The sequence below is a fragment of the Penicillium canariense genome (genome assembly GCF_028826845.1).
Source record: "Penicillium canariense strain IBT 26290 chromosome Unknown utg000007l_segment0_segment0, whole genome shotgun sequence".
Lineage (NCBI taxonomy): Eukaryota > Fungi > Ascomycota > Eurotiomycetes > Eurotiales > Aspergillaceae > Penicillium > Penicillium canariense.
Genome location: NW_026622734.1, coordinates 1381783 through 1403998, shown reverse-complemented (window position 1 = coordinate 1403998; position 22216 = coordinate 1381783). Strand labels below are relative to the sequence as shown.

At 54.7% G+C, this 22216-nt stretch overlaps 11 protein-coding genes across 11 annotated transcripts; 5 read left to right on the top strand and 6 right to left on the bottom strand.

The window, feature by feature from the left end:
- Window positions 1-2524: 2524 nt before the first annotated feature.
- N7482_009525 (uncharacterized protein) lies at window positions 2525-2803 on the top strand (the record flags this gene model as incomplete). Its single annotated transcript, XM_056691649.1, has 1 exon — window positions 2525-2803. One exon carries the CDS (start codon window positions 2525-2527, stop codon window positions 2801-2803), a length of 279 nt encoding a protein of 92 aa, XP_056539355.1.
- Window positions 2804-3085: 282 nt separating this feature from the next.
- N7482_009524 (uncharacterized protein) lies at window positions 3086-3393 on the bottom strand (the record flags this gene model as incomplete). Its single annotated transcript, XM_056691648.1, has 2 exons — window positions 3086-3223; window positions 3274-3393. The coding sequence occupies 2 exons, from the start codon at window positions 3391-3393 to the stop codon at window positions 3086-3088; spliced, it is 258 nt and encodes an 85-aa protein (XP_056539354.1).
- Window positions 3394-6108: 2715 nt separating this feature from the next.
- N7482_009523 (MBL fold metallo-hydrolase) lies at window positions 6109-7364 on the bottom strand (the record flags this gene model as incomplete). Its single annotated transcript, XM_056691647.1, has 4 exons — window positions 6109-6401; window positions 6467-6832; window positions 6919-7066; window positions 7137-7364. The coding sequence occupies 4 exons, from the start codon at window positions 7362-7364 to the stop codon at window positions 6109-6111; spliced, it is 1035 nt and encodes a 344-aa protein (XP_056539353.1).
- A 605-nt stretch (window positions 7365-7969) lies between these two features.
- N7482_009522 (uncharacterized protein) lies at window positions 7970-8593 on the top strand (the record flags this gene model as incomplete). Its single annotated transcript, XM_056691646.1, has 1 exon — window positions 7970-8593. The coding sequence occupies one exon, from the start codon at window positions 7970-7972 to the stop codon at window positions 8591-8593; it is 624 nt and encodes a 207-aa protein (XP_056539352.1).
- A 295-nt stretch (window positions 8594-8888) lies between these two features.
- On the top strand, window positions 8889-10913 carry N7482_009521 (ABC1 kinase family protein; the record flags this gene model as incomplete). The annotated part of the gene is made up of 2 exons (XM_056691645.1): window positions 8889-9646; window positions 9713-10913. 2 exons carry the CDS (start codon window positions 8889-8891, stop codon window positions 10911-10913), a joined length of 1959 nt encoding a protein of 652 aa, XP_056539351.1.
- A 409-nt stretch (window positions 10914-11322) lies between these two features.
- On the bottom strand, window positions 11323-11880 carry N7482_009520 (uncharacterized protein; the record flags this gene model as incomplete). The annotated part of the gene is made up of 1 exon (XM_056691644.1): window positions 11323-11880. The coding sequence occupies one exon, from the start codon at window positions 11878-11880 to the stop codon at window positions 11323-11325; it is 558 nt and encodes a 185-aa protein (XP_056539350.1).
- A 587-nt stretch (window positions 11881-12467) lies between these two features.
- N7482_009519 (transcription elongation factor DST1) lies at window positions 12468-13379 on the bottom strand (the record flags this gene model as incomplete). Its single annotated transcript, XM_056691643.1, has 1 exon — window positions 12468-13379. One exon carries the CDS (start codon window positions 13377-13379, stop codon window positions 12468-12470), a length of 912 nt encoding a protein of 303 aa, XP_056539349.1.
- Window positions 13380-14549: 1170 nt separating this feature from the next.
- N7482_009518 (GTPase-activating protein RNA1) lies at window positions 14550-15803 on the bottom strand (the record flags this gene model as incomplete). Its single annotated transcript, XM_056691642.1, has 1 exon — window positions 14550-15803. One exon carries the CDS (start codon window positions 15801-15803, stop codon window positions 14550-14552), a length of 1254 nt encoding a protein of 417 aa, XP_056539348.1.
- A 412-nt stretch (window positions 15804-16215) lies between these two features.
- On the top strand, window positions 16216-16593 carry N7482_009517 (copper metallochaperone COX17; the record flags this gene model as incomplete). The annotated part of the gene is made up of 2 exons (XM_056691641.1): window positions 16216-16386; window positions 16453-16593. 2 exons carry the CDS (start codon window positions 16216-16218, stop codon window positions 16591-16593), a joined length of 312 nt encoding a protein of 103 aa, XP_056539347.1.
- A 332-nt stretch (window positions 16594-16925) lies between these two features.
- N7482_009516 (dolichyl-P-Glc:Man(9)GlcNAc(2)-PP-dolichol alpha-1,3-glucosyltransferase ALG6) lies at window positions 16926-18810 on the bottom strand (the record flags this gene model as incomplete). Its single annotated transcript, XM_056691640.1, has 3 exons — window positions 16926-18300; window positions 18361-18523; window positions 18573-18810. The coding sequence occupies 3 exons, from the start codon at window positions 18808-18810 to the stop codon at window positions 16926-16928; spliced, it is 1776 nt and encodes a 591-aa protein (XP_056539346.1).
- A 972-nt stretch (window positions 18811-19782) lies between these two features.
- Window positions 19783-21422, top strand: N7482_009515 (putative nucleolin protein Nsr1; the record flags this gene model as incomplete). Its single annotated transcript, XM_056691639.1, has 3 exons — window positions 19783-20355; window positions 20427-20713; window positions 20777-21422. 3 exons carry the CDS (start codon window positions 19783-19785, stop codon window positions 21420-21422), a joined length of 1506 nt encoding a protein of 501 aa, XP_056539345.1.
- Window positions 21423-22216: the final 794 nt, after the last annotated feature.

The following is a 22216-nucleotide window of genomic DNA, read 5'->3' as shown; positions in this document are numbered from 1 at the left end:
TGCATACTGCACTGTGCAAGCGCATAATCCCCCTCCTATACGAGAAACACGTAGTACGTACTGTAGTCACTTACTAAATCCTAATCTACAGAGCAAGCCCATTACTCGAACAAGCAATCTTCCCCCCCGGTTCCCCCAACACCGGGTTCGCCAAGCGATCCCAGCGTCCCAAGACTTTCCCCCAGGTTCACCTGCCCATGGAGAACAAAAGGTCCGCTTGACGGTCTGGAGCCTCTCGACTCACTGCTCACTACTCACTACTGTAGATGGACACCGGGGAGAGGTCTCTACCTTCAATTCCTACCGGTCTAGGAAAGTTTCTATGCGGTTCCCGCGCCTGCAGGGAAGTGTTAAGGTTTGAGCTCTGGACTTCCCCGTGTTGGGAGTCAGCCTGTGGGAGGAGGATTGTTGGGACCATTACGGCATCCCTGCACGATGCAAGGAGATGGGGGATGAACGTGGTCGGCGGTTGGTGGGCGAATCGGGCTACACCGTAGTGCGAGGCCGACGCCGAGGCGGTGGACCACTGTACAAAGGAAGATGTACGATGTACGATGTACACACATTAAGGTGAGAGATTAAAGTGGTATGACCGTGTCACGTCATAGCAAGGATTGTTCTGCAGCTCATTTGTATCGTTCCTGCGAAGACTGCTGGCGTGCCATGTATCCGGAATCGGTTAATCATGGAGTCCACAATTCTCCGTAGTCCATGAGTGATTACCATCTACGGCGTAGTAAACGGGGCAATTAGCAGACTCCATTCAGGGCGGTCGTTCGTGAAATTCAGGCAAGGGGGGCCAGGTAATGGGGAACGGGGCGTAAAAGCCCTGCTAGCTATCCCAGCGAACCAACCCAAACGCAACGAGTTCCTGCTCCTCGTCGAGCAACCTCCTGCGCGGACAACCATCGTCATCGCACAGTCAAAAGTCAAAGTCAAGCCCAACCTGAGGGAAACGGAAACGGAAAACGGGGACCTCCCGCACGGGTATCGGCCGTCTGTGCTTTTGCGCCTTTTTCCAGTAGTTCCAGTCTAAGCTGTTCGCGCCCTTTACCTATCTAGCTTGGCCTTGCCACTATTGCCCCAGAAGTATCCCCCATCGGCGCACCGGCTTGCCTCGGCTCAGATCAGAAAATTTTCCAATGCGCGCGGAGATAGGGGGCCCATGGAGGCCGTGAGGAGGAATCTCGGCCTTTACCGGGCAGAATTCCGACCCTCAAGTTCGGGCGACGCGGCAGCGCGGGAGTCGGCACCGGGCTCTATGCGGGTTTTGGCTGCATGTTGCAGCACCGTGTTGGGTGGAATTTGATTTGGTGGCAGGTTAGAACCGTGGATTCTGGCCTGTCCTGGTGTCGGATTGGGTGTGTGTCGTGTGTTGCACTGTTGCATTGTCGCATGTCGCGTGTCGTTACGGTGGGCAATTATTTTTTCCGGTTCAGGGACCGGCTAAATGAACCAGACCACTGAAATTTTTTTTACTTGCTGGCACCTGCTCGCGTGAGTAAGAGGAGATTCATTGGCCACCATCAGCCCTACGGAGTCGTACTCTTCCAGGAAGCTGGAAGTTAGAAGCTGGAAGCTGCGTTTCTCGCTCTCGTACCCGTACTCGCCGTCCTACAACTACAGTGTTGTTCCATACTGTAGGTATTCATTCAAAAGTACCCCTTGATTTGACCGCCTTAGCTACACCGCCTAAGACAACTACACGCACGATAGGATCAATAATATCAACAACATTATATGTTTTGACGCGTTTTCTTTCTACCTATAGCCTTCTTACACATTCATATAGAAATATTTGCTAAGCTGTCAGCTACAATGCTACATAGAGTGCAGGAATTTATTATGAGAGAAGGGTGGTATACTAGAGATGAATAGAAAATTGGAGGTTTCTGCTGGCAGAAATACTACTACAGTAATTAGTAGGGCCGAGGTAAAGGGGTTTGAATACTGCTTAGTTGGGTGGTTTTGCTGAGTTTAGTAGGGGGTCAAACCTACTGGAGCAACCTCACCAAGAGGAAGGGATGACACTTACATCTTGGCTGCATCAAACATCTTGCCCCGATTAGCAACAAATGCTCAAGAGAATTACCACAATACATAAACCTACGCATTCTCTATACGGAAACATCATGCGCGAACCCAATTGCCGCCTTAGTCTTTGCGTACAGTGGATAACCATGCCGAGTGTCTCGCCCAGCAGTTCCCACGGGGCGAGTGTCCCCTTCGAGGTGTACTGAGACAGGAGCACGCTAGACGCAAGCATCCCCATACCAGTAGTTGCTACTTACGGCCGCGGGAGCTACGGCAGGTACGGGACAGCTTACCTGGAGGCAAGTCCAGTTTCAAACAGGTGGGAAATGGCCCGTTCCGCAGGGTCCGCGAACCGGTCTGTCAACCACCACGCGCAGTACGGATTGTACCTACGTATGGTGTACAGTAGAACCACCCCCTTAGCGACAATCTATGACGAAATAAATTCCCCCAGACATATGGGAGCAGCAGAATCAGGGGCATGGCCATGATGACGTCGGACTCGGCACTGAAACCCAGCAAAGGCCAAAATAACGTCGAGGCGTTGGGAGCTCCCAATAACAAGCAAAACATACCGCGGGGCCATATGCTAGCGTCCCCCTTTTTCGGCCCTGGATCGACAGGAGAACGAGGGGTCGCGGGCCAACAGCTGTGCGAATTCAACACGGGCAAGAGCACGCCCCCACACGGCCTCGACGCGATGCTCGCAACGGGCAAGGAGCGAACTCTCTTTTCAGTACAGGCGCTCCATAGCGCGCATCGCTATTAAAGCTGGGCAAATTGGCGCGTCTGGGAAACTGGTACACTATTCTCGTCCGGTTTGGGCCACGCGGTTAGGGGGGTGTTTCGTGCTGTGCGCTGTTCACTTTCCTTTTGACCTGCGTATTAGGGACAGTTCTACTCCGTAAGTAGTGTACTGTAGTATAGTGGAGATGGTGCCATGCAGGTACCTTCTGTACGGAGTAAATCGTCGCGTCTGTCCATGAAGGAAAACAGAGCCGCGATGATCGGCGGGTCTCTCTGACGTATGTTCGGAGGTAGGTAGGCCGACCTATGTACTCCGTACATCAAGCGTGGGAGGTGCTTTGACGTGTCTGAGGACGTCGATTTGGCCGATCCGGTGCGTCGGTCTTAGGAGCATTGCGATGGCGTTCAATCGGGTGTTATTTCCATCTTGTCGCTCTGTACACTGTAATCGCATGACCGTGCTTGGCTACAGTACAGACTGTCCGGACATACCTGACCGGCGGGACAGGCTTGAGTCGGACGCCGACTGCCTGAAACTCGCCGTAATGTGATCATCGGTGTTCCGTGAATGCCCGTCGATCTCATGTAGCCCGGGTCTTCGGGCACGGCCATAGTGTGCTTGTGACAGTGCGGTGCCGACGGGCTGTGTCTGAGTCACTTTTGTGAGAGATGCGGGAGACTAGCTTATGCTCTGCCTGGTAGGCTCCGACTTACTGCTACCGTAGAAGAGGCTGTGCTGCTCCGGGGATCCTGCTCTGCTATTGCCCGACGCAGATCAGGACTTACAAATACACACCGTAGAGGCGAGTATTGTCTCTTGAACTCTCTGCCGTATGCCTGATGTACTGTATTCTGGGGTCTTGGCGGTGTGCTCGAAGGCTGCCGATTATGCCAAGCAAGACAGGGATGTGTTTATTGGGGGCGAGGGGGATCGCCGTGCTGCCTAGCAAGTTGTACGCCGGATAGTTTCAGTCTATAGATAGTATCCAAGGACATAACTGCAATGCATTATTGTATTAGACTTCATGCCGAGCATTGTCACGATGTAGGATGTTGAGACTAGATCGATGTTGAGACATCCCTGAACTTTAGTCGGCATGTATCGTGTCTTAACTATGGGGTCAATGCAAAGCTGATATTGATTTTCGGTTCCACCGTAGCTCTTGGCTTGACGAAACTGGGTATCGCTTGTTGCCAATAATTGAGTTTATATCTGAAAAGCAGTCTGCTGATCGATGAGGTCCTCTTGGTACACGCCAGATTTTATCACTAGTGCCATTGAAGTGGTTCTCAGTCCTCAGTGACGTGCCTTGGCTCCAACTATAAATATACAAAACGCATTCTTGAAACAAGAATCGACAATATAGAACCAATTACACATGTCCGACTTATCGCCAGCGTGGCAATGCGGCACCAGGTCCCAACATTCAAGTCCGCACGTCCTTAATCGCCCCAATCCCTCCGGGCAATCACTCTTGGCGCCAATGCCGCCCCCGAGAGATGATCCTAGTCGGGGATCTGCTTCGCATCTGCTTGGCCATGCGCCGGACACGAAGTTGTGAGTTACGTACGTACGGTTACTTCACCCCGACTCATTCAACCCTTGATTGTCACCCAGATTCAGTACAATGAATCCATGTACAGTACAATGATGTATTTCCCATACTCATGCGGTATCCCTATATCTTCTCACCCCTCCCCCTGAACAGATCCCCGCCAAGAATGCACCGTGCATCCCTCCCGCATTATCGTCTTGGCGAGCATCCGCTTCTCGACGCGCTGGCTCGAGTGTGCCTCGCTCTTCCCCCTTTCCCCAGAGGAGATCAATGTGCTACATGAGCACAGACTCGGATCCCTCCTCTGATCTCCGTGGGGCGGAGTGGAGAGGCGGGCGCAGGCCAAGCAAGCGCGATAATAGCCAGCAAGGACTGCCCAGATAATTCCGTCTGGGCACTGCCACTGTATTCTAGGAGAAAGATGTAACGGCTACGTTCAGATACATAGTTGTCCTGTGATTGACGCTTGGCGGAGGCTGTACACTGGTGTCTCTCATGCGGTGCACTGGGCGTGGACGTGGCAGGTAGGCGCAGGTATGCGTCTGCCTTCACTCAGGCTTGTTGTACAGTAGGTACCGGCACTCCGCAGAGGGTTGATCTCCTTCCTTTGCTCTGTATTGATCCTCATCGCCAAGGAGAGGACAGTGTGCGTTGTCTAGCTTCTGCCGTCGGATACTGCCCGTCTGGCTGGAGGTGCAGCACTCGGGCCTTGGCTGTGTACCATGCCCAGATGTGAGATTGAAAATTTGCCAGCCAGCCACTGAAATTGATGGTGACACTAGACCTGCCTGAGATTCTAGTGCGAGCGGGATAAGTTACCTGTATAGGCTTTGAGGGGTGTTTGGTCTACGGCCAACTCCAATGTAGATGGTATTCCGAGAAAAATGTTGAGAAAAGCCTGAGCAGAATATGAGATGAACTTGTATGTAACCATGTGATCGATAGATGGTATTAGTCGTGCAATTGATAGTATCTTGAGGGTCTGCCTTGCTTGTTACTAGGCTGTCATAAGGTAGCCTCATGAAAATGGACGGTCGAAAAGCAACCATTATCAGCTATAATTGTGCTCCTCAGGTCAAAGCTGAATATATATATATATATCTAGCAACAGTGTAGACTGTGCTGATGTCTTCTTTGAAGTGGGTTTGAGCAGCTAGGTAGGTATAGTCTGAATTCATGGAATTGGTGAGATTCTTCCTTCATATATCCTTGTCGACACGGATATATATCAATGCCTCTCCCCTCCCGCGCAGATTTTGAACACCAGCAGAACTGGAATGCCCACAGAAGCTGTTTCAAGTCTCAGTAACTAAATTCCCTATCGCTTCAAACCTCTTTTCCCCAGGTGCTAGGCACCTAGAACCCTACCATGATGGAACGCGAACCTACCATCCCTCCCCATCCCAAAACGGCAATCTTGACTTCACAATCACAACGCTCCTTATCCACATACTCCCAATCACGCGGGCGAGCAATGCAGCAAGGGAGAACAATGATATCATAAAAACGAGAATTCAATAAAAAAGAGCAAAGTAAGCCGAGCACCCCAGGCCCGTGACACGGTGTATCCCTTGCTAGCATGACAAGTTGCCATGAGCAACACCCGATATTTTGTTTCCTGACAGACCCTAGATGCCCACGTGGAGACACTAGTCTGCAAGAACTGCAAGGAACTACCGATATGCATACCGTATCTGAAGATCAGATCAGATCATATCAACGAGAGATACAGTATGAGCGGGACAGCTGCCCTTGCGCGGATATGGATAGTCTAGAAGGTAATTTTGATGCCGACGGTGCAGGGCACCAGTGTGCCGGGCATGGACTGTTCGATGGCGAACTTGGCCCGCCAGCCCGAACAGTGGCCGGGCATGAGCACAGCGGGATCGAGGAGTTTCAGATCGGCCACGGTGCTCTGGATCTGGGCGTCTTCACTCATAGCGAGGTGAAAGCCGCCCACCACAGCGTGGAGGGGCACGTCCTTGCCGACGAGTTCCACAGCATTCTTCGTGGTGTTGACGACACCGGCGTGGCTGCAGCCGGTGAAGACGACTATCCCTTTTCCTACGAGGAGTGAGCAAACCCATGCCTCGATACCTCCACGAATATGCATGGGAACTGATGCCCACCTTTGAGATTGCAAGCGAGGAAGCGTTCGTCGGCGATGACTTCATCCGAGAACCAATCATTTTCTTCTGGATCGTATCGCACTGCGTTCTTGAGTCCTGTTTCGTACGGCGTCAATCGCGGGATCTCTCCAGAGATCAGGAACATGTCGTCGAGGACCGTGTGTGCCTCGCTTGACTTGTCCACGACAGCGCCAGCATTGGATAGCTCTTCAAAGCTAGGATCTGCTTCGAGAGATATGATATGTTCAGGCAGGGCGATGCCTCGATAGACCGGTCGATCTGGATGCAAATCCACCGTCAGATTATTGGGGTGGCCTTGAGTCTGTTTGGCGTCCTTTATCATGCATATTGCTCGCACGAGACCGCCTGGATACAGTCAGTATACCTGGCCTGTGTTTTTCATGTTACGATGGTGTTGCCGTGGCATTTCTTAGTCTCGGAGGAGAACCGACCTGAGTGGTCTCGATGCCAGTGCGATAGTTGGATCACCTCCACAGATGCAAGATCCGGCCGCAGGCGCTTGACGTTCCTCTCCCAAGCATCTTCTTCAGGACCCGCATCGAAGAGCACGGCGTGCTTCTTGTCTCCTTTGGTCGCAGTCTATAGAGCACCTCCGGCGACGTATGAGCCAGACGTTGTAAACGCACAGAGTGACCGGTCCTCATCTTACCACAAGGATTGACAGACCATGTGCAGAGCAGCATATATCTTCCATCCGCAGCTCTTTGCATGCACCGCCGCGATTGGTGAGTTTGTGCGTCGAGTTCATCCCAATGGTGCCCAGGTTGCCTGTAATCTGGACGGTATCAGGTGCAGGCGGCGACAGCGGATCCAGTTCATTATCGATGATGACGATGGCCTCAAGGGAGTCCACTTCTTGGAGATTAAGAGTGTCCATTGCGAACGTTGTCAAGCGGTGAAGATGTGAAGATAGGGGGGCGTGCGCTGTCCGATCTTGGGGCTAGCGGGGGTATAAATACGTCAGTCCCAAAGATTGCCGCGTATTCCGGTATCCTCACCCTGCACGGGATTCTCGAGAATGGCAATGACTGCGAGGCAGAAAGACCGCTTATGTGGGATGCGTGCTGGCTTGTTTGTGTGTAGCAGGGTTCGTGCTGATAATCCCCCACCAGATCGCAGTGTTCGGTCAATTGTCCTATCAACGTGAGTCAAGATGTCTGAATGGACCCCGGGCTGGCCAAATATAATATACAGATGACAGTCAGGAAATCATTTCGGGGTAGGGAGCTCTGTTATCAGCCTAGGCGCCAGATGAGCCTAGAATAAAGTCCGGAGGCTCAGCCACCCGAAAGACGCCAGTCCCAGCTTCTCTCCGCACTCCACCCGTGCAATCGCGGGGAACTGAGCCTTTGCGCAGACATCGACTTGACTGTGGACAATACTCCGTACATTTGACAAGTTATCTGGCGATCGTCTTGCCCATCATCTGATATTTTCTCATCCGCATTGCTCCTCCTCGTCGCTCCTTCCACCCACGCTACCATGCGCCTCCCCATCGACCGTGTCTTTCTCCTCCTTTTCCTCGTCCTCGCCCCCGTCAACGCCATCGGCCTCTCATGCCTCAAAGTTGCCTCTGCACTTGTTGGCCGACCAAGCCACCTGTTCGACCTCTTCCAGAGTGAAATCTGCGAGCGCGGCTGCCAGCCTACCGTCCCCCACTGGGACCTCTGGACTCGCAACAACAGCTTCGTCCCCGCCGTGCGCAACCTCATGAAGCGCATGAATGTCCCACACCAGGAGGAGGCCTTGCTGAAGATGGGTGACGACGTCGCGACGATCATCAAAGACCAGTGCGGGCCAATGCTCGGCGGGCGACACATCTGCTCCGACCCGGTGACGCTGGCCGACTTTGGGAACTGCTTCAAGCGTCACTTCTTTAAGGCGTCGATTAAGCACCTCCCGATTCTGCTGCCGATGGCGTCAGATGCGGCGTGCAAGGAGCAGTACAAGTTTCTACAGGGGAATGAGCTGTGGGATGTCACAATCCCGAATAACATGCGCGAGTACGCGAGCGTGTGCAATCAATTGGGCCCGCACAAGCAGGAGGGCGCGGGTCAGAAGCAGGAGGAACCTCCGCGGGAAGAACATAAGCATGAGGACCTGTAATTTAGACCTTGCCATTAGATAGATCCCTTCCCTAAGTGTATAATTATTGTCTGCGCCAGGTCATCCTTCAGCCCCGTCGGCGGATTTGTCCCCAAGTTCGTCCGGGCCCGGCTCCGCGGGCGTCACCGCGGATGACGACAGGCCGAGTCGCATCGTTGCTCCTAACTCCGTAACTCTTGTTCGTCCTCCCCTCCCCTCCCCGGCTCCTTGATAAGCAGGGAAAGCCCAGGCCTCGCTTTTCCCCTCCCAAATACCTGTTTCCACTTGCACCATGCGTTGATCGCCGTCCCCCACCATGACCCTAGCGCACACGACGCTCCTCCGCACCCTGCGGCCTACCGTCGCACCCCGTCCCTGCGGCGTCTGGTGCCCTTTGCCCCGTCGCTACGTTCACCCCGGCGAATTCCAACCCTTTGTCCCTCCATCACCAAGCTCCCTGGGCAAGCCGACGCCCGCGAAGACCTACACCCGAACCCGGAAATGGCTGCGGCGGCTGGTCTACGCGTCGATCGCCACGGGCGTCATCTACGGCATCGACAGGCAGTTCTACGCCTCGTCGCTGACGAGAACCGCCCGGACATTCTCCCTCGGCCTGCTGGTTGCTATCGACTACAAAGTCAACTTCCGTCCGCACCCACCGCTGGCGAGTTCCATCACGGCGGTGCATGCTCGTAACGCGGAGCGCTTATCCGATCTCCTACGTCACAATGGTGGGTTATATTTGAAGATGGGCCAGGCGATTGCCATGCAGTCTGCAATCTTACCGCCCGAGTTCCAGCAGATGTTCTCGCGCATGTTTGACGATGCGCCGCAGAATGACTGGAAGGACGTTGAGAAGGTCATCCGCGAGGACTTTGGCAAGTCCCCCGAGGAGGTGTTTGGTGTCTCGTTCGATGGGGCGCCGGGAAAAGGCGTTATGGAACGGAAAGCGCGGGCGAGTGCCAGTGTGGCTCAGGTGCATTGGGCTCGTCTGCAGGATGGCCGCGAGGTTGCTATCAAGATTCAAAAACGAGAGATTATACAGCAACTTGCCTGGGATTTGTGGGCCTTCAAGTGAGAATTATCGCCATTGGACAATTGGTGAAGACCCGAAATGAAATGGCTAACATCCTCTACTAGAGTTGTCACCTATATTTACAGCAAGCTGTTCGACATTCCTTTCTATAGCCTCGTCCCCTATATCAGCGAGCGCCTCTCGCTGGAGACCGACTTTGAGAACGAGGCAACCAACTCAGAAACCATGGCCCGACTCGTGGCCGGTGAGCCTCGCCTGCGTGACCGGGTGTACATCCCCAAGGTCTTCCGCGAGTTGAGCTCGAAGCGGGTCATGACCGCCGAGTGGGTTGAAGGCGTACGGCTCTGGGACAAAGACTCTATCACCCGGACATGGCGTGGTGGCTGGCGTCAGGGGAGCCCTGGATGCCACGGGACACCGCTCGATCCTCCGAAGAGCAAATCCGTCCCTCAACCCCCTCAAATAGCCAATCTCAAGCCCGAACGTAACCACTGGAAGGGCCAGAACAACCGCGGCGGGCTGGGGCTGTCCCTCAAAGACGTGATGACGACCATGGTCGACCTCTTCTCCGCGCAGATGTTCCTCTTCGGCTGGGTACACTGCGATCCGCACCCCGGAAACATCTTCATCCGGCGCAAGCCCTCCGGCCAGCCGGAGCTGGTGCTCATCGACCACGGCTTGTACATCCACATGGAGCCGGGCTTCCGGCATCAATACGCGCGCTTCTGGAAAGCGCTTCTGACCTTCGACAACGGCACCCTCGGCGAGATCGCCAAGGGCTGGGGCGTCAATAACGCCGACATCTTCGCCTCCGCGACGCTGATGCGCCCCTACCGCGGCGGCGACATGTCCACGCGCCGCGGCATCGAAGGCCTCAGCAAATCCGAGCGCGCCGAGCGCCACTACGAGATGCAGCAGGCGGCCCGCAAGGCCGTTCGCGAGATCCTCGGCGACGAGAGCAAGTGGCCGCGCGAGCTGATCTTCATCGGCCGCAACCTGCGCATCGTCCAGGCGAACAACCAGTTCCTGGGCTCGCCGGTGAACCGTGTGAAGATCACGGGGATGTGGGCCTCGCGCGCGCTGGTCGACGCGCCGGATCTGCCGTTGGCAGAGAAGATTCGCAATCTGGGACGGCATGTGGTGTTCCGCATGGTGCTTTTCACAAGTGATATCTTCTTCTGGTTTACGAAGATCCGGCAGTGGTTGAGGCTGGGGGGTGGCATGGAGGATGACATTGAGGCGCAGATGCAGAATATGGCGAAAGATCTGGGGGTGGAGCTGAATCAGAATGTGTTTGAGGGATAACGTCCCTCTCGATATCCTGGGTGGCTTGGGACGGTCTGCCATCCTTTGGATATCTGCGTTTCCTCTCGATACGCGGAGATCTCTCAGCCAGGCTGTGGATCTCGTATCTCTGCATGGCTCTACCCTCCTTGCGACCCTCCGACCATGCATGCTAGCCGGATGACACAGCCAATGGTATAGATAGCACTACTCCCCTCAACATAGATAAAACAGGAAAGAGATTATAAAACCAATGCATTATCTTTTGGCTATGGCTATGCGATATTGGACATTGTATAGGACATCACCTCACCTCACAACCAAAGACATCCATCACCCACAACTCCCATAGACATTCAACCCGGCCCCTAGCACATCCTGACATCCACTCCTCTTCCGATCCAACGACCTCCTCGTCTCCCCGCCTTCACTAACCCCCCTTCGCCCCAGGCAAATGAATCCCCTCTACGCCCCCCTTAGCCGTGTCCCTGCCCCCCACAAGATCCCCCAACTTCCCCAGCCTCGCCAAATACGCCGCCCCTGTATCCGCCCAAACGCGATATTCGCAAACCCTCAACTTCCCCCTCCGCTCCTCATCCGGACTCATCTCCTCTGCCAGCGCAATCCGGTACACAAACGTCTCGTCCCACGCCTGCCCGGTGTCCTTCCAGGTGAACGTGGCGTGGCCGCGCAGCACGACGGCCATGCAGCTGTCGTCGACGAGCCAGGCGTCGTCGGGCTCGAAGGTCATGTTTGCGATGGAGAGGTGGTCTCCTAGTAGCTCGAAGTAGCGGGCTACGCCATCCTGGCCAGTGAAGGAGAGGCCGAGGAAGGGGGCTAGCTGGGGGAGGCCGTGTTCGTGGACTAGTGGTACAGGCTGGGTGGTGAAGGTCCGGAGGAGGGTGGTGAGGGGAGCGTCGGGGGTTTTGGTGGTGAGGGCATGCAGGAGGGATTGTACTGGTTCGAGGAGGGTCGTGCGGGGGACCATTGTGGTGCTTAGGAGATGGTGGAGGAAGTTGATCTGTTGGGTTGGGGTGAGTTGGGGTTTCACGAGGGGGCAATTATTCGATTATGGTAACTTGGAGCTGAATGCTTGTCACTTTTGAAGTCGATATCGTCGTCGCTGGCTATGGGGGATACCTAATGGAGGATGCTGGACCTTACATAACGATGACGTTTGCGGGAGTATAGCTCTTTTTCATTTTTTAGTTTCTTATACAAGAAAAAAGATACCTTATTTCGAGAAAGATATCTCAATCAACGACTGAGCCAGGTCGAGAAGCTCTTCTCCCCCGACCCAACAAGCTGATATCTGGGGGAGCAGCCGCCAGCAGTAAACATATCACGTCCCCAAAGCCCACATCAAACTCCAGTTGCCGGCCTTCGTAATGAAAGCAGAGATCGCAACGCAAATCAGCAAGAGAATACCCGTAAAAAAAAGAAAAAGAAATATAGAAACAGACATAGAGGCGAAAACACCGTGGCCCCAGCATAAAACAATACACACCCTCCCGTCGAGATTCAACCACTCTAGCTGGGAGGATGGAAGCGCATATTTCCAGCGTCTAGTTTAACTCACTGGCGCCAGGACTTCCCACAGTTCAGGCACGTACAGAACAGCGTCATTGGTTCATCAGCACTGCGGGTTTGTGCCTCGGTGTAGGTTACCTTGCGCTGGCCGCACTTGCCGCACTGCAGACTAGTACTGACACTGCGCTCGGGCTGGCCCACCATGGCCTTGTCCATGTTCTCCTTCTTGATCTTGGCATCGGCCTCGCGCTGCTCCGCGGACCGCAGCTCATCCGAGGACATGCGCACAAAGTCGTCCGGGCTGATTTCACCGGCGAGCACGCGGATGCGCAGGTTGGGGTTCGACTTATTCTTCAGGTTCTGGAACAGACTGCGCATCTTGGTCCGGTATTGCTCCTTGGTCTCCGGACCCAGGAACTTGTATGCGGCATTCTCGACGGCCGAGGCCTTTGCGAGCACGGTCTTGGGCGACTCGACTGACCCCAGGCACAGGCCGTCGTACATCAGCCCCATGCAGCTGTCGCGCACCCTGTTCCCGGTCACAGCCGTGTCCACCCCGTCGGCCTTCCACGTCCGCTTGTCTGGTGGAACGGACAATTTTGATGCCTTATCGGACGGGGTCGCTGCCGCGGGTGTGGATGCGCCGGTGCCGTTCTGTGCTGGCCGTGGTGAGCTCGAGCCCCGACTCGCTGCTGATGCACCGCCCTGCTTTTGCTTGTTGACTTCATTCCGCCACTTCGACACAATCTCGCTTGACAACCGTGCCACCTCCGGGGACTTGTGTTGCTTGAACTTGTTGACGATGATACCGATGCGCGTCTGCCGCAACAGATCCTCCGTCGCCTTGACGCCTTGTTGAATATCCTTCAGCATGCCGAGAATCGTGGAGCCACTCTCATTCTGCGTCGCGGCCTTGGTCAAGGCTTTGGCCTTGGCTTCGATCTCTTTGGCATCCATGGCCAAGGTGTGGGCGGGAAAGGAAGACCGCTGTTGGAATTTATAGAAAAGAGAACGTGGGGATTTGTGGAAGATGAAGCCCGTCACAGCCTGTGGAATGAGAGACTCGTTAGCGAATCATCAAGTCATCCATCGCAGAGTGAAATCATTATGGCGGATTCGCGGATGTCCGGTCACAGTCACAGTCACAGTCGAGCAATATCGTATGCGCCTATTCATGCTAGTCATCCAGAAGGGAGAATCCGGGAACACATGGTCGGAAACAAATTTCTTGTTCTCCGCCATCTGATAGACTGCGCAGAACCAAGTAGCCCGCAATCTCCAGACGGCACGTGTCCACCATCCAACTTTGGATATTGCCATCACCGAGCCGCACAGAGGCCCAGAAAGGGCCCATAAACTCCATGTGCTCGACCAAACCTGTTGCGACCGCGAATGGCGAGGTGTATGGACGAGGGGAGGGTGAGAGGGGCGCTTTGCGCGGGCACTTACCCCGAGAGTACAACCAAGGATGGTGTGCTGGCGTAGCGAGGGGGGAGGTCCGGGGTCGAAAAAGGAGTGAAGCGTCGAGAGGAGAACTTGCGTCGTACGGGGAGTGTTGGGGCTCTCGAGAAGCAGAAAGAGTGGGAAACTCCGAGGTCCAGTGCCAAGACGAGGCTTCCCGATTCGGAAACTTCTCACTCCATCAAACCAGGAAAAGACTATAGAATGTACACAAGAGAAAAACATGCTACAAACACTCCCAAATGGGAAAATAGGGAATTACAATATCAGTATTAAGCAATAAATGGTCGCTGGCGCAGGCCCAGGGGTGTATTCAGATCTATATGCATTGAGTTTCTGTATCCTCCCAAGGCACCAGAGCTCGTGAGGGCTATGCATATGGTATGGGTGAAATCAATGGGGATTATGTGCAGTCGTCATCGTCAACAGGGTATATGAGGTAAGGGAAATTTTGGGGAGATGGCGTCAGGGTCGTCAGTCAGGACCTCTTGCGCTGGGGTGGAGATGGTTGTAAGCTGGTAAGCGGGCGAGGACCACATCATCTGAAGCGGTGCGTGACGCCAGGGTGCACACCTCGAGGTGCAGAGATCGGAAGGGCCCCAGAGTCCGTAAATGGCGGATAGCAAAAGCACCAATGCAGCGGCAGTCTAGTAGCCCCAGTGGATTCTACAGACCGGTCCTGCCCAGAACATCGGCCAGCTCATCGACTTCTTTGTCGGATTTCTGAGCCACCTTCTCTTGCTCGGCGAGCTCGGCATCCTGCAGGAGCTTCTCAGCCTTGCGCTCCTCTTCCTCCTCCTCCTCCTCTTCCTCCTCTTCCTCGGACTCCTCCTCATCGAGCTCATCTAGCTCGTCAACACCCCAGGTATCCTCGGGGTCCTCCTCGGAGCCATGCTTCTCCTGACGCGCCTCCAGCAGCTCGCGCAGGTCGGTGATGTTGGGGTCATCCTCCGAGAAAATGTTGCCATTCAGTTCGACACGGCGTAGGCTGGGGAGAGCGGTCTTAGCAGCATGGGTGAGGACCTTCACACCCTCAGCCTTGATCTCGTTGTACTGCAGACGCAGGATCTGGAGATTCTGGTTCTTGTTGGCAGCGAGAGCATGGGCAACCTTCACACCACCACGGGCAGAAAGGAGGCAGTCACCAACGCCCAGCTCAACCAGAGCAGGCCAGCCCTCCAGGACGCTAGCCAGAGCAGTAGATCCCATAACAGTAAACGTGTTGTCCTGGAGATCCAGAACCTCAAGGGCGCTGCAGTGGCGAAGACCATTCTTCAGCAGGTGCGAGGTACCCTCCTGGCGGATACCGTTCTGGGTCATCTTAACGGACTTCATACCCGCAGCGTGCTTCTCGTAGGCACGAGCCCAAGCCTCCATACTGCCATTCTCCAGACGATTGCGGCCGCAGACAATACTCTCCAGCAGAGCAACCTCTTTGCCCTCCTTGCGGGCCTCCTCCTTGCGCTCAGCAAGCTTGCTGAGGGCATCAGCAATCAAAGTACCAGCAGCGGGGCCGAGGCCGTTGTTGTTCAGGATCAGGTGGCGAAGCGGGATGTGACGCGACAGGAAATCGACGAGGGGCGCCTGTGTGTTGAGGCCGAAGGCATTGTCAGACAGGTTGACGGTGTGAACGGTGGAGATCTCGAGGAGGGCGTCCAGTAGGGACTTCAAGGCAGGAGGGATCTCGGACAGAAGACGCGAGGTAAAGATATCGGCGAGGTCGGCAACTTCGAGACTCGTCTGGGTAGCGATGACAGCGGCGAGGCGCTCCGACGCACCAACACCGAGGGTGTTTCCGCCAAAGCGAATCTCAGTGTAGTCGGTGCTCTCGACAAGAGGCTGGATGTGCACATCAATGTCCTCCGCGGTGTCGAGCTTGAGTCCTTTGCCCTCGAGGGAGAAGACCTTAGGAGGGGCCATGGCGGGGTAGTGAGTGTGGTTCAGGGGAAAAAGACAAATCGGATTGAAGGATTGGAGATTGGACTGGGAACGGGTTCCAGCAGCGGAAGGAAAGTGTGAGCAATGCAGAACAAGCTCAAAGAGCGACAGAGTCCAGGAGTCCAGGGGCAGAGAGGGAGGCAAAAAAGGAAGGCAGCCGGGGTTGTTATGTCGATAACAAAAAAAATCACTACGGGCGGCGATGCAGACCACCGGCGCTGGATTAATAATGTTACCGATGGTCTCTTCGCCATTGCTCCGACATCTTTCGCTCTCGCTGCAGGCCTACTTCTACTCCCATCTCTGTGTTGATCACCTTTGTCTGATAGACCGAAACCTCCACAATGTCGTGGCTTTTCGGATCCTCCAGTGGTCGGTTCTGATCTCTCCATTTATGCGCCAGTCGCAGATCCGCTACTCAACCACTACTGGTGCATTGAGCAAGGGTCTACGGATTGAGCCATTGACCCAGCAACCCGTTTCACTAACAATTGCCGTTGAAGAAAAACCTGCTCCCGCTCCAGCCGAGCCTAAGACCCAGCCCGCTCAATCCGAAAAGCCCAAGGTATGCCTCCGTGATGTCGCATGGAATAAAGAGCGCAGTGCCCGACTGACCCGCCACTTGCTGTAGCCCTGCTGTGTCTGCAAAGACGAGAAGACCGCCCGCGATGACTGCATGCTCTTCTCCAAGTCAGACGATCCCGCTAAGGAGTGCAAGTCGATGATTGAGCAGTACAAGACTTGCATGGCTGGCTATGGCTTCAAGGTCTAGACTGCGGTTGCTACAATCATCTCTGTCCTGTATAATACCTCACAACTGTACCATAGCATTTGGCATCTACTGGCTGGAGTTCTTTAACTTTTACTTCGCGGATATCGTCGGGCCTCTGCCCCCCCGGTGGGAGCATGGAAAATCCTGTGGTACCATTGTACTTTTATGTTGGATAGACCAATTACCAATATACCGTCTCATCTCCTACAGCAAAAGAACCAGGTATCCACGGGAAGGAATTCAACAATATCAAACTGACAGGACAACTTTTCCCAGAGCAACACATTTATAATGGGGTATCACCGAAAGCGCACGCTTCCCAAGAACTTTCTTTACTGCTTCTTCCTCCGGATCTCCTCAGCTGCCTGACGGTCAATTTTACGACACTGGGTGACCAAATTCCACATGCACCAAATATACGCAAGCCCAAATCCACCGGCACCGATAAGTGCGTTGAGAACCACCCACAGATCTGGTTTGCCGGCAGGCGGAGCCACAAACGCTTCCAGGACATGCCAGCCAACCATGGCCAGATAGAAGGCCAGATGTAAGAGCTTGCTGAAAAGATGCGGCTCGAGCTGGGTATCTTCGAGTGAAGCCCGGCTCCGAAAAATCTCCAATGAAACCGGAGGAAGACCCATCAGATAGGCCCAGAGTAGAGTCATGACAACGTAGGGAACTCGCAGTTCGTCGCGCTTGAGAAGTGGGTACATGGTCCATGAGCCAAGAATATTGGCCCAGCCAACCCACGCGCGGTTCTGTTTGCTGAGGCCACCGTCGCCAGCCAAGGTCAGGGTCATGGGAAGGAGAGGAAGAAGGACGCTCTTTTCGTGAACCTGGAAAGAGAACAGGAAGAAGCCCCACGAGACGCAGGAAAGAGCGGGGAGTAGGAGAGAAGCCCGGGGGTGGCGGAAGATGATGGCACAAGGAACAATGATCGAGGCCAATGTGGCGCCGAGAGACGCCCGCTGTAACAGGGAAGTATCGAAGCGGTTGAGCTTGTAGAATATGTGGATTGCGCACCAAGCGTTCGCCACTTTGTCCTCAAACAGGCCGCGGGCGAATGGGAACACGCGGTGGACGATTTGCGTCGTTTGGAAAAGTAAAGCGTACGCCGTCGAATTCTGATCGAGAGAAACCGGAAGCGATTGCAACAGCGGAGGCTGGGGCGACGATGCAAATAGCTCCCGAGCCTCCGCGTGGGTAGCTCCATAAAGGAGCGGGGCGAACAACAAGGCAAATGCAGCGAGCGTGATGAGTGCAATGTTAATTAGTCGGAGGAAGCGGATCCGCGGGAAAACGCAAATGCCCAGAAGATAGGCGAACATGACAGGTGCATAGTACAATGCCATCTGCTTGAATCCCAATGCACCAACAAAGAAGATGCAAGCCCAGAGCATACGCCCGGCCAAGATGGCATCCAAGCTCGCGACCACTAATCCCAGCATCACCGTATTATATTGGAAGTGGCCATGGTCGATGAGAATAGTGGCCGGCTGTAGGAGGACGGCGACAAGAGCGATGGAGGCAGACCAGGCATGCACACCATGCATACGAGTATACCGGCGAAGGAAGTTGACGACGGCCGGGATATAGACTAGGTATTCGGAGATGACCACGGTGGCACGCATGTAGACCTTCAAGTCGGGGCCTTCAATTCCCCGAGACTTGTCCAAAGCGAACCATGTAGGATCAAACGCGGAGCCACTTACTTCGTTAGCAGAGCCCTACCACAAAAGCGTAATATTGAATGAAGAGGGAGCCTACATTCTACCACACAACCAGCTATGGTATGCGGTCAACGGGGGATAGTCGAGGCCCCAATATTGCAGATCATAGAGATACCAGTTCGCCATTGGCAGATGCGTGGTGATTTCCATCCAGTGCCTCTGCGCCTCGAAATCGCCGTGCATTGGTGGGACATTGAGCCCTGCGCGTTATTAGCAGCCATGCTACCGAAAAAAGACCAATTCTCCTACCCGAGTAACCCCAGAGACTGACAGCCCACCGGAAGAGGCCGACGGCCATGAGAGTGAGAGGCAGAATCAGCCATTGTGAGATGCCGGCTCGCGCGGCCCAGAGGAACGAGACCAAGGGAAATGCAGGCGTTTGTCGTCCATCTCCGGTATCCATGATCAGGCTATTGTTTGAGCCAGGTGAGATCGCGACCTTTCTCTTCTTGCGTGGGCGATGCGAGGACGGAGTAGGAGGGGCCATCATAAGACTGGCCAGCTGGCACCTTCAGCGCGTCCCATTGACTTCCACCACAGACAGCGAGGGAGAGGAGCGCTCGACACGTACAGGGTCCGTCGGAGACGAACGGGAAGGGTTGGGACGAAGTATAGCGATTGCGAAGGAAGCCAGTCGGAGGACAAAGTACCATGCGGTGACATGTAACTGCCGCTGGCCGGGCCACACGCGAGTGGAAGGAGAGTCGCCCCGAGGTACCCGCCAGGTACCCACTGTGTGTCCACCGCATTTGCTAGGCAGTGCCTGGTTCTAACCATGTCGGGCAGGCGGCGTGGTGTTCTGCCAGCCTCCGAAATTTTTTCTGCAAAGTTTTCTTCTTATCAGAAGCTTCCCCCAGCTGCGCAACTTTTTTTTTTTCTTCTTCTTCATCCTCCCCAACCACACCTTACTTTCTTCCCTTGCTATCACTTCTCCGTGTTAGCATCTTTTCTTCGAAGCATCGTATTCGCTTCTCACAATAAGTACATCTCTTCCCCTCCCCCTCCCCACTAACTGACGCAGCTGCGTGGGTTCCGTACTTGCAAAGTACTTCAACAGACACTTTAAGTGGGCTTTTCACATCGAGGGCTGTGGGCTTCAAAATACTGCACATCTTGTGGGCTCTGTGGGACATTCATATTCCTCGTGGGTTTCATTTCAGATCAGTTGCGTATCTGTGCCGGTCTCTGTGGGCTTGAACTCTGTCGGTTGTGGGCTACTTGTGGGCATCTACCAGCTGTGATCAGATCACTCCTGGCTGTTTCTATCTCCCGAGGGTTATCATTCTTTCACATCAAAAACACGGGTCGCGATTGAGGAATTTGTTGGCTCTGCCGCACACAAAAACCAAACCAAAACCTCTTCACACACTTTGATCAACCACAGTATGTGGGATGTGAACAGACCCCAGGGCCTTGTCACACAATGCTAACATCTGTTTGTGCTTTTCTCTAGTTCACAATGTCGAAGACCAAGGTTTCCTCCAAGGTTGATAAGAAGGCCAGCAAGGCCCTGTCCAAGGTCAAGGACGCCGGTGTCACCAAGGCTGCCGCGTCTCCCGCCGCTAAGTCCAAGGACGTCGCTCGCAAGGTCGCTGGCAAGGAGGCCAAGACTTCCAGCAAGAACAAGAAGAAGGAGCCTACCCCCAGCAGCTCCTCCGAGTCCGAGTCCGACAGCGATGAGGACATGAAGGACGCCTCCTCCTCCAGCGAGAGCGAGAGCGAGGACGAGAAGCCGGTCAAGAAGGATTCTAAGAAGGTTGAGAAGAAGGAGGAGTCCTCTTCCGAGGAGTCTGCCGACTCTTCCGAGGACGAGTCCGAGGATGAGAAGCCCGCTCCCAAGAAGGCTGCCAAGAAGACTGCCAAGAAGGAGGAGTCTTCTTCTGAGGCCGAGTCTGACTCTTCCGAGGACGAGTCCGAGGAGGAGAAGCCTGTCGCTAAGAAGGCTGCTGAGAAGGAGAGCTCTGACTCGTCCGACTCTGAGTCTGACTCTGAGTCCGAGGATGAGGCTCCTGCCAAGGCCAAGGCCGAGAAGGTATGCATATAGCCCTCACCAAACTTCACTTTACTTTACGAACATACCACTGACCTATTTGTCTTGAATAGGAGTCCTCTGACGACTCTGAGTCTGGCTCTGACAGCTCTGACAGCTCTGACTCCGAGTCCGAGGCTGAGGAGAAGCCCTCCAAGAAGCGCAAGGCCGAGGAGGAGCCCGTCGCTGCTGCTAAGAAGTCCAAGACCGAGGAGGCTCCCGAGGGTGCTTCCGCCAACCTGTTCGTTGGTAACCTCTCGTGGAACGTTGATGAGGATTGGCTCCAGCGCGAATTCGCCGAGTACGGTGAGATGACTGGCTGCCGTATCGTCACTGACCGCGAATCCGGTCGCTCGCGTGGGTAAGTTGTCAACACTCTCCTCCGTATATAAATTTTGGAATGCTAATCGTCCTCCTTGTATAGTTTCGGTTACGTCGAGTACGCCAACGCTGCTGATGCTGCCAAGGCCTTCGAGGCCAAGAAGGGTGCCGAGATCGATGGCCGTACCATCAACCTTGACTACGCCACTGGCCGTCAGAACAACGCCCAGCAGCCCCAGGGTGGCCGTGACCGCGCCCAGACTCGCGCCCGTAGCTTCGGTGACTCGACCAGCCCCGAGAGCGACACCCTGTTCGTTGGCAACCTTCCCTTCAGCGCCTCCGAGGATGCTCTCCGTGACGTCTTCGGTGAACAGGGTACCATCCTGGGTATCCGCCTGCCCACCAACCCCGACGATGGCCGTCCCAAGGGCTTCGGCTACGTCCAGTTCTCCTCCGTTGATGAGGCCCGCAACGCTCACTCCCAGCTCCAGGGCCAGGACCTCGAGGGCCGTCCCCTGCGCCTGGACTTCAGCACCCCCCGTCCTCCCCGTGAGGGTGGTGGTTTCGGCGGTGGTGGTTTCGGTGGTGGCCGTGGCGGTGGTCGTGGCGGTGGTCGTGGTGGTGCCCGTGGTGGTCGTGGTGGCTTCGGTGGCCGCGGCGGTGGTGGTGGTGGCTTCGGTGGCCAGGGTGGCTACAACAAGGCCAAGGGCAGCATCCCTGAGTTCAAGGGTACCAAGGTTACCTTCTAAGCTGCTCTCCTCCTTGTCTTTGCTTTCTTCTCGCTACTGACATGATCATTTGCACTTTTCTGCGTGTAAGCTGGGCCAGGTTTTTAAAAAGTTTCTGTATTTTTCCATAGTCTGCTTGATAGGCTGAATTGTAATCTCATTATACCTCATTGAACGCTTCCCTCCGGTAAATTAATAAGCCATCTTCCGTATGAAGCCGTCCTGTTCTGGTCAAGTTTGGTGTGTTGAACGTAGAACGCTGTTCAAGTCCCGTTGTAGGGCAAGTACTGCTGCTCTCCACCGCCCCACCTTCCCCGCATGGAATCTTTGTTTGTGCTGGCCTCGTTTTCGCGATCGCTGGTGGAATAATCCTGGGTGTAGGTTTCGATTTAAATTGTCCTACTCACTTTTATTTTCATCGACTACCCTTGTACTTACTGTTTTCTTTTTCCACCTTACTTCTTCCCTTCTCTCTCCCCATCGCCTGGGCTGCCCTCTCCACTTGCCTCCCTCCTGGGCATCTATCGGTGGCATCAGTCACGGGCTGCAAATCACCTGTCCCGTCTGCTGATCACCTCATCATCCACTCTTCAACTCTCCCACTCCTTTTCCCCTTTTTTCTTTCTCTCCCACCACAAAGCCTACGAACTTCATCTTCATATGCCAGCACCCTCTATCTGATCCCTCGCTGCTCGACTCCACTGCGACGAAAACCCAACGCAGCAGTGATCGCAGGCAGCCAAGACCAGGGTTGGGCATCAGCGATGGAGTGGATCGACGCCTCCCCACATTGATAAGATAAACCGATAAACCTC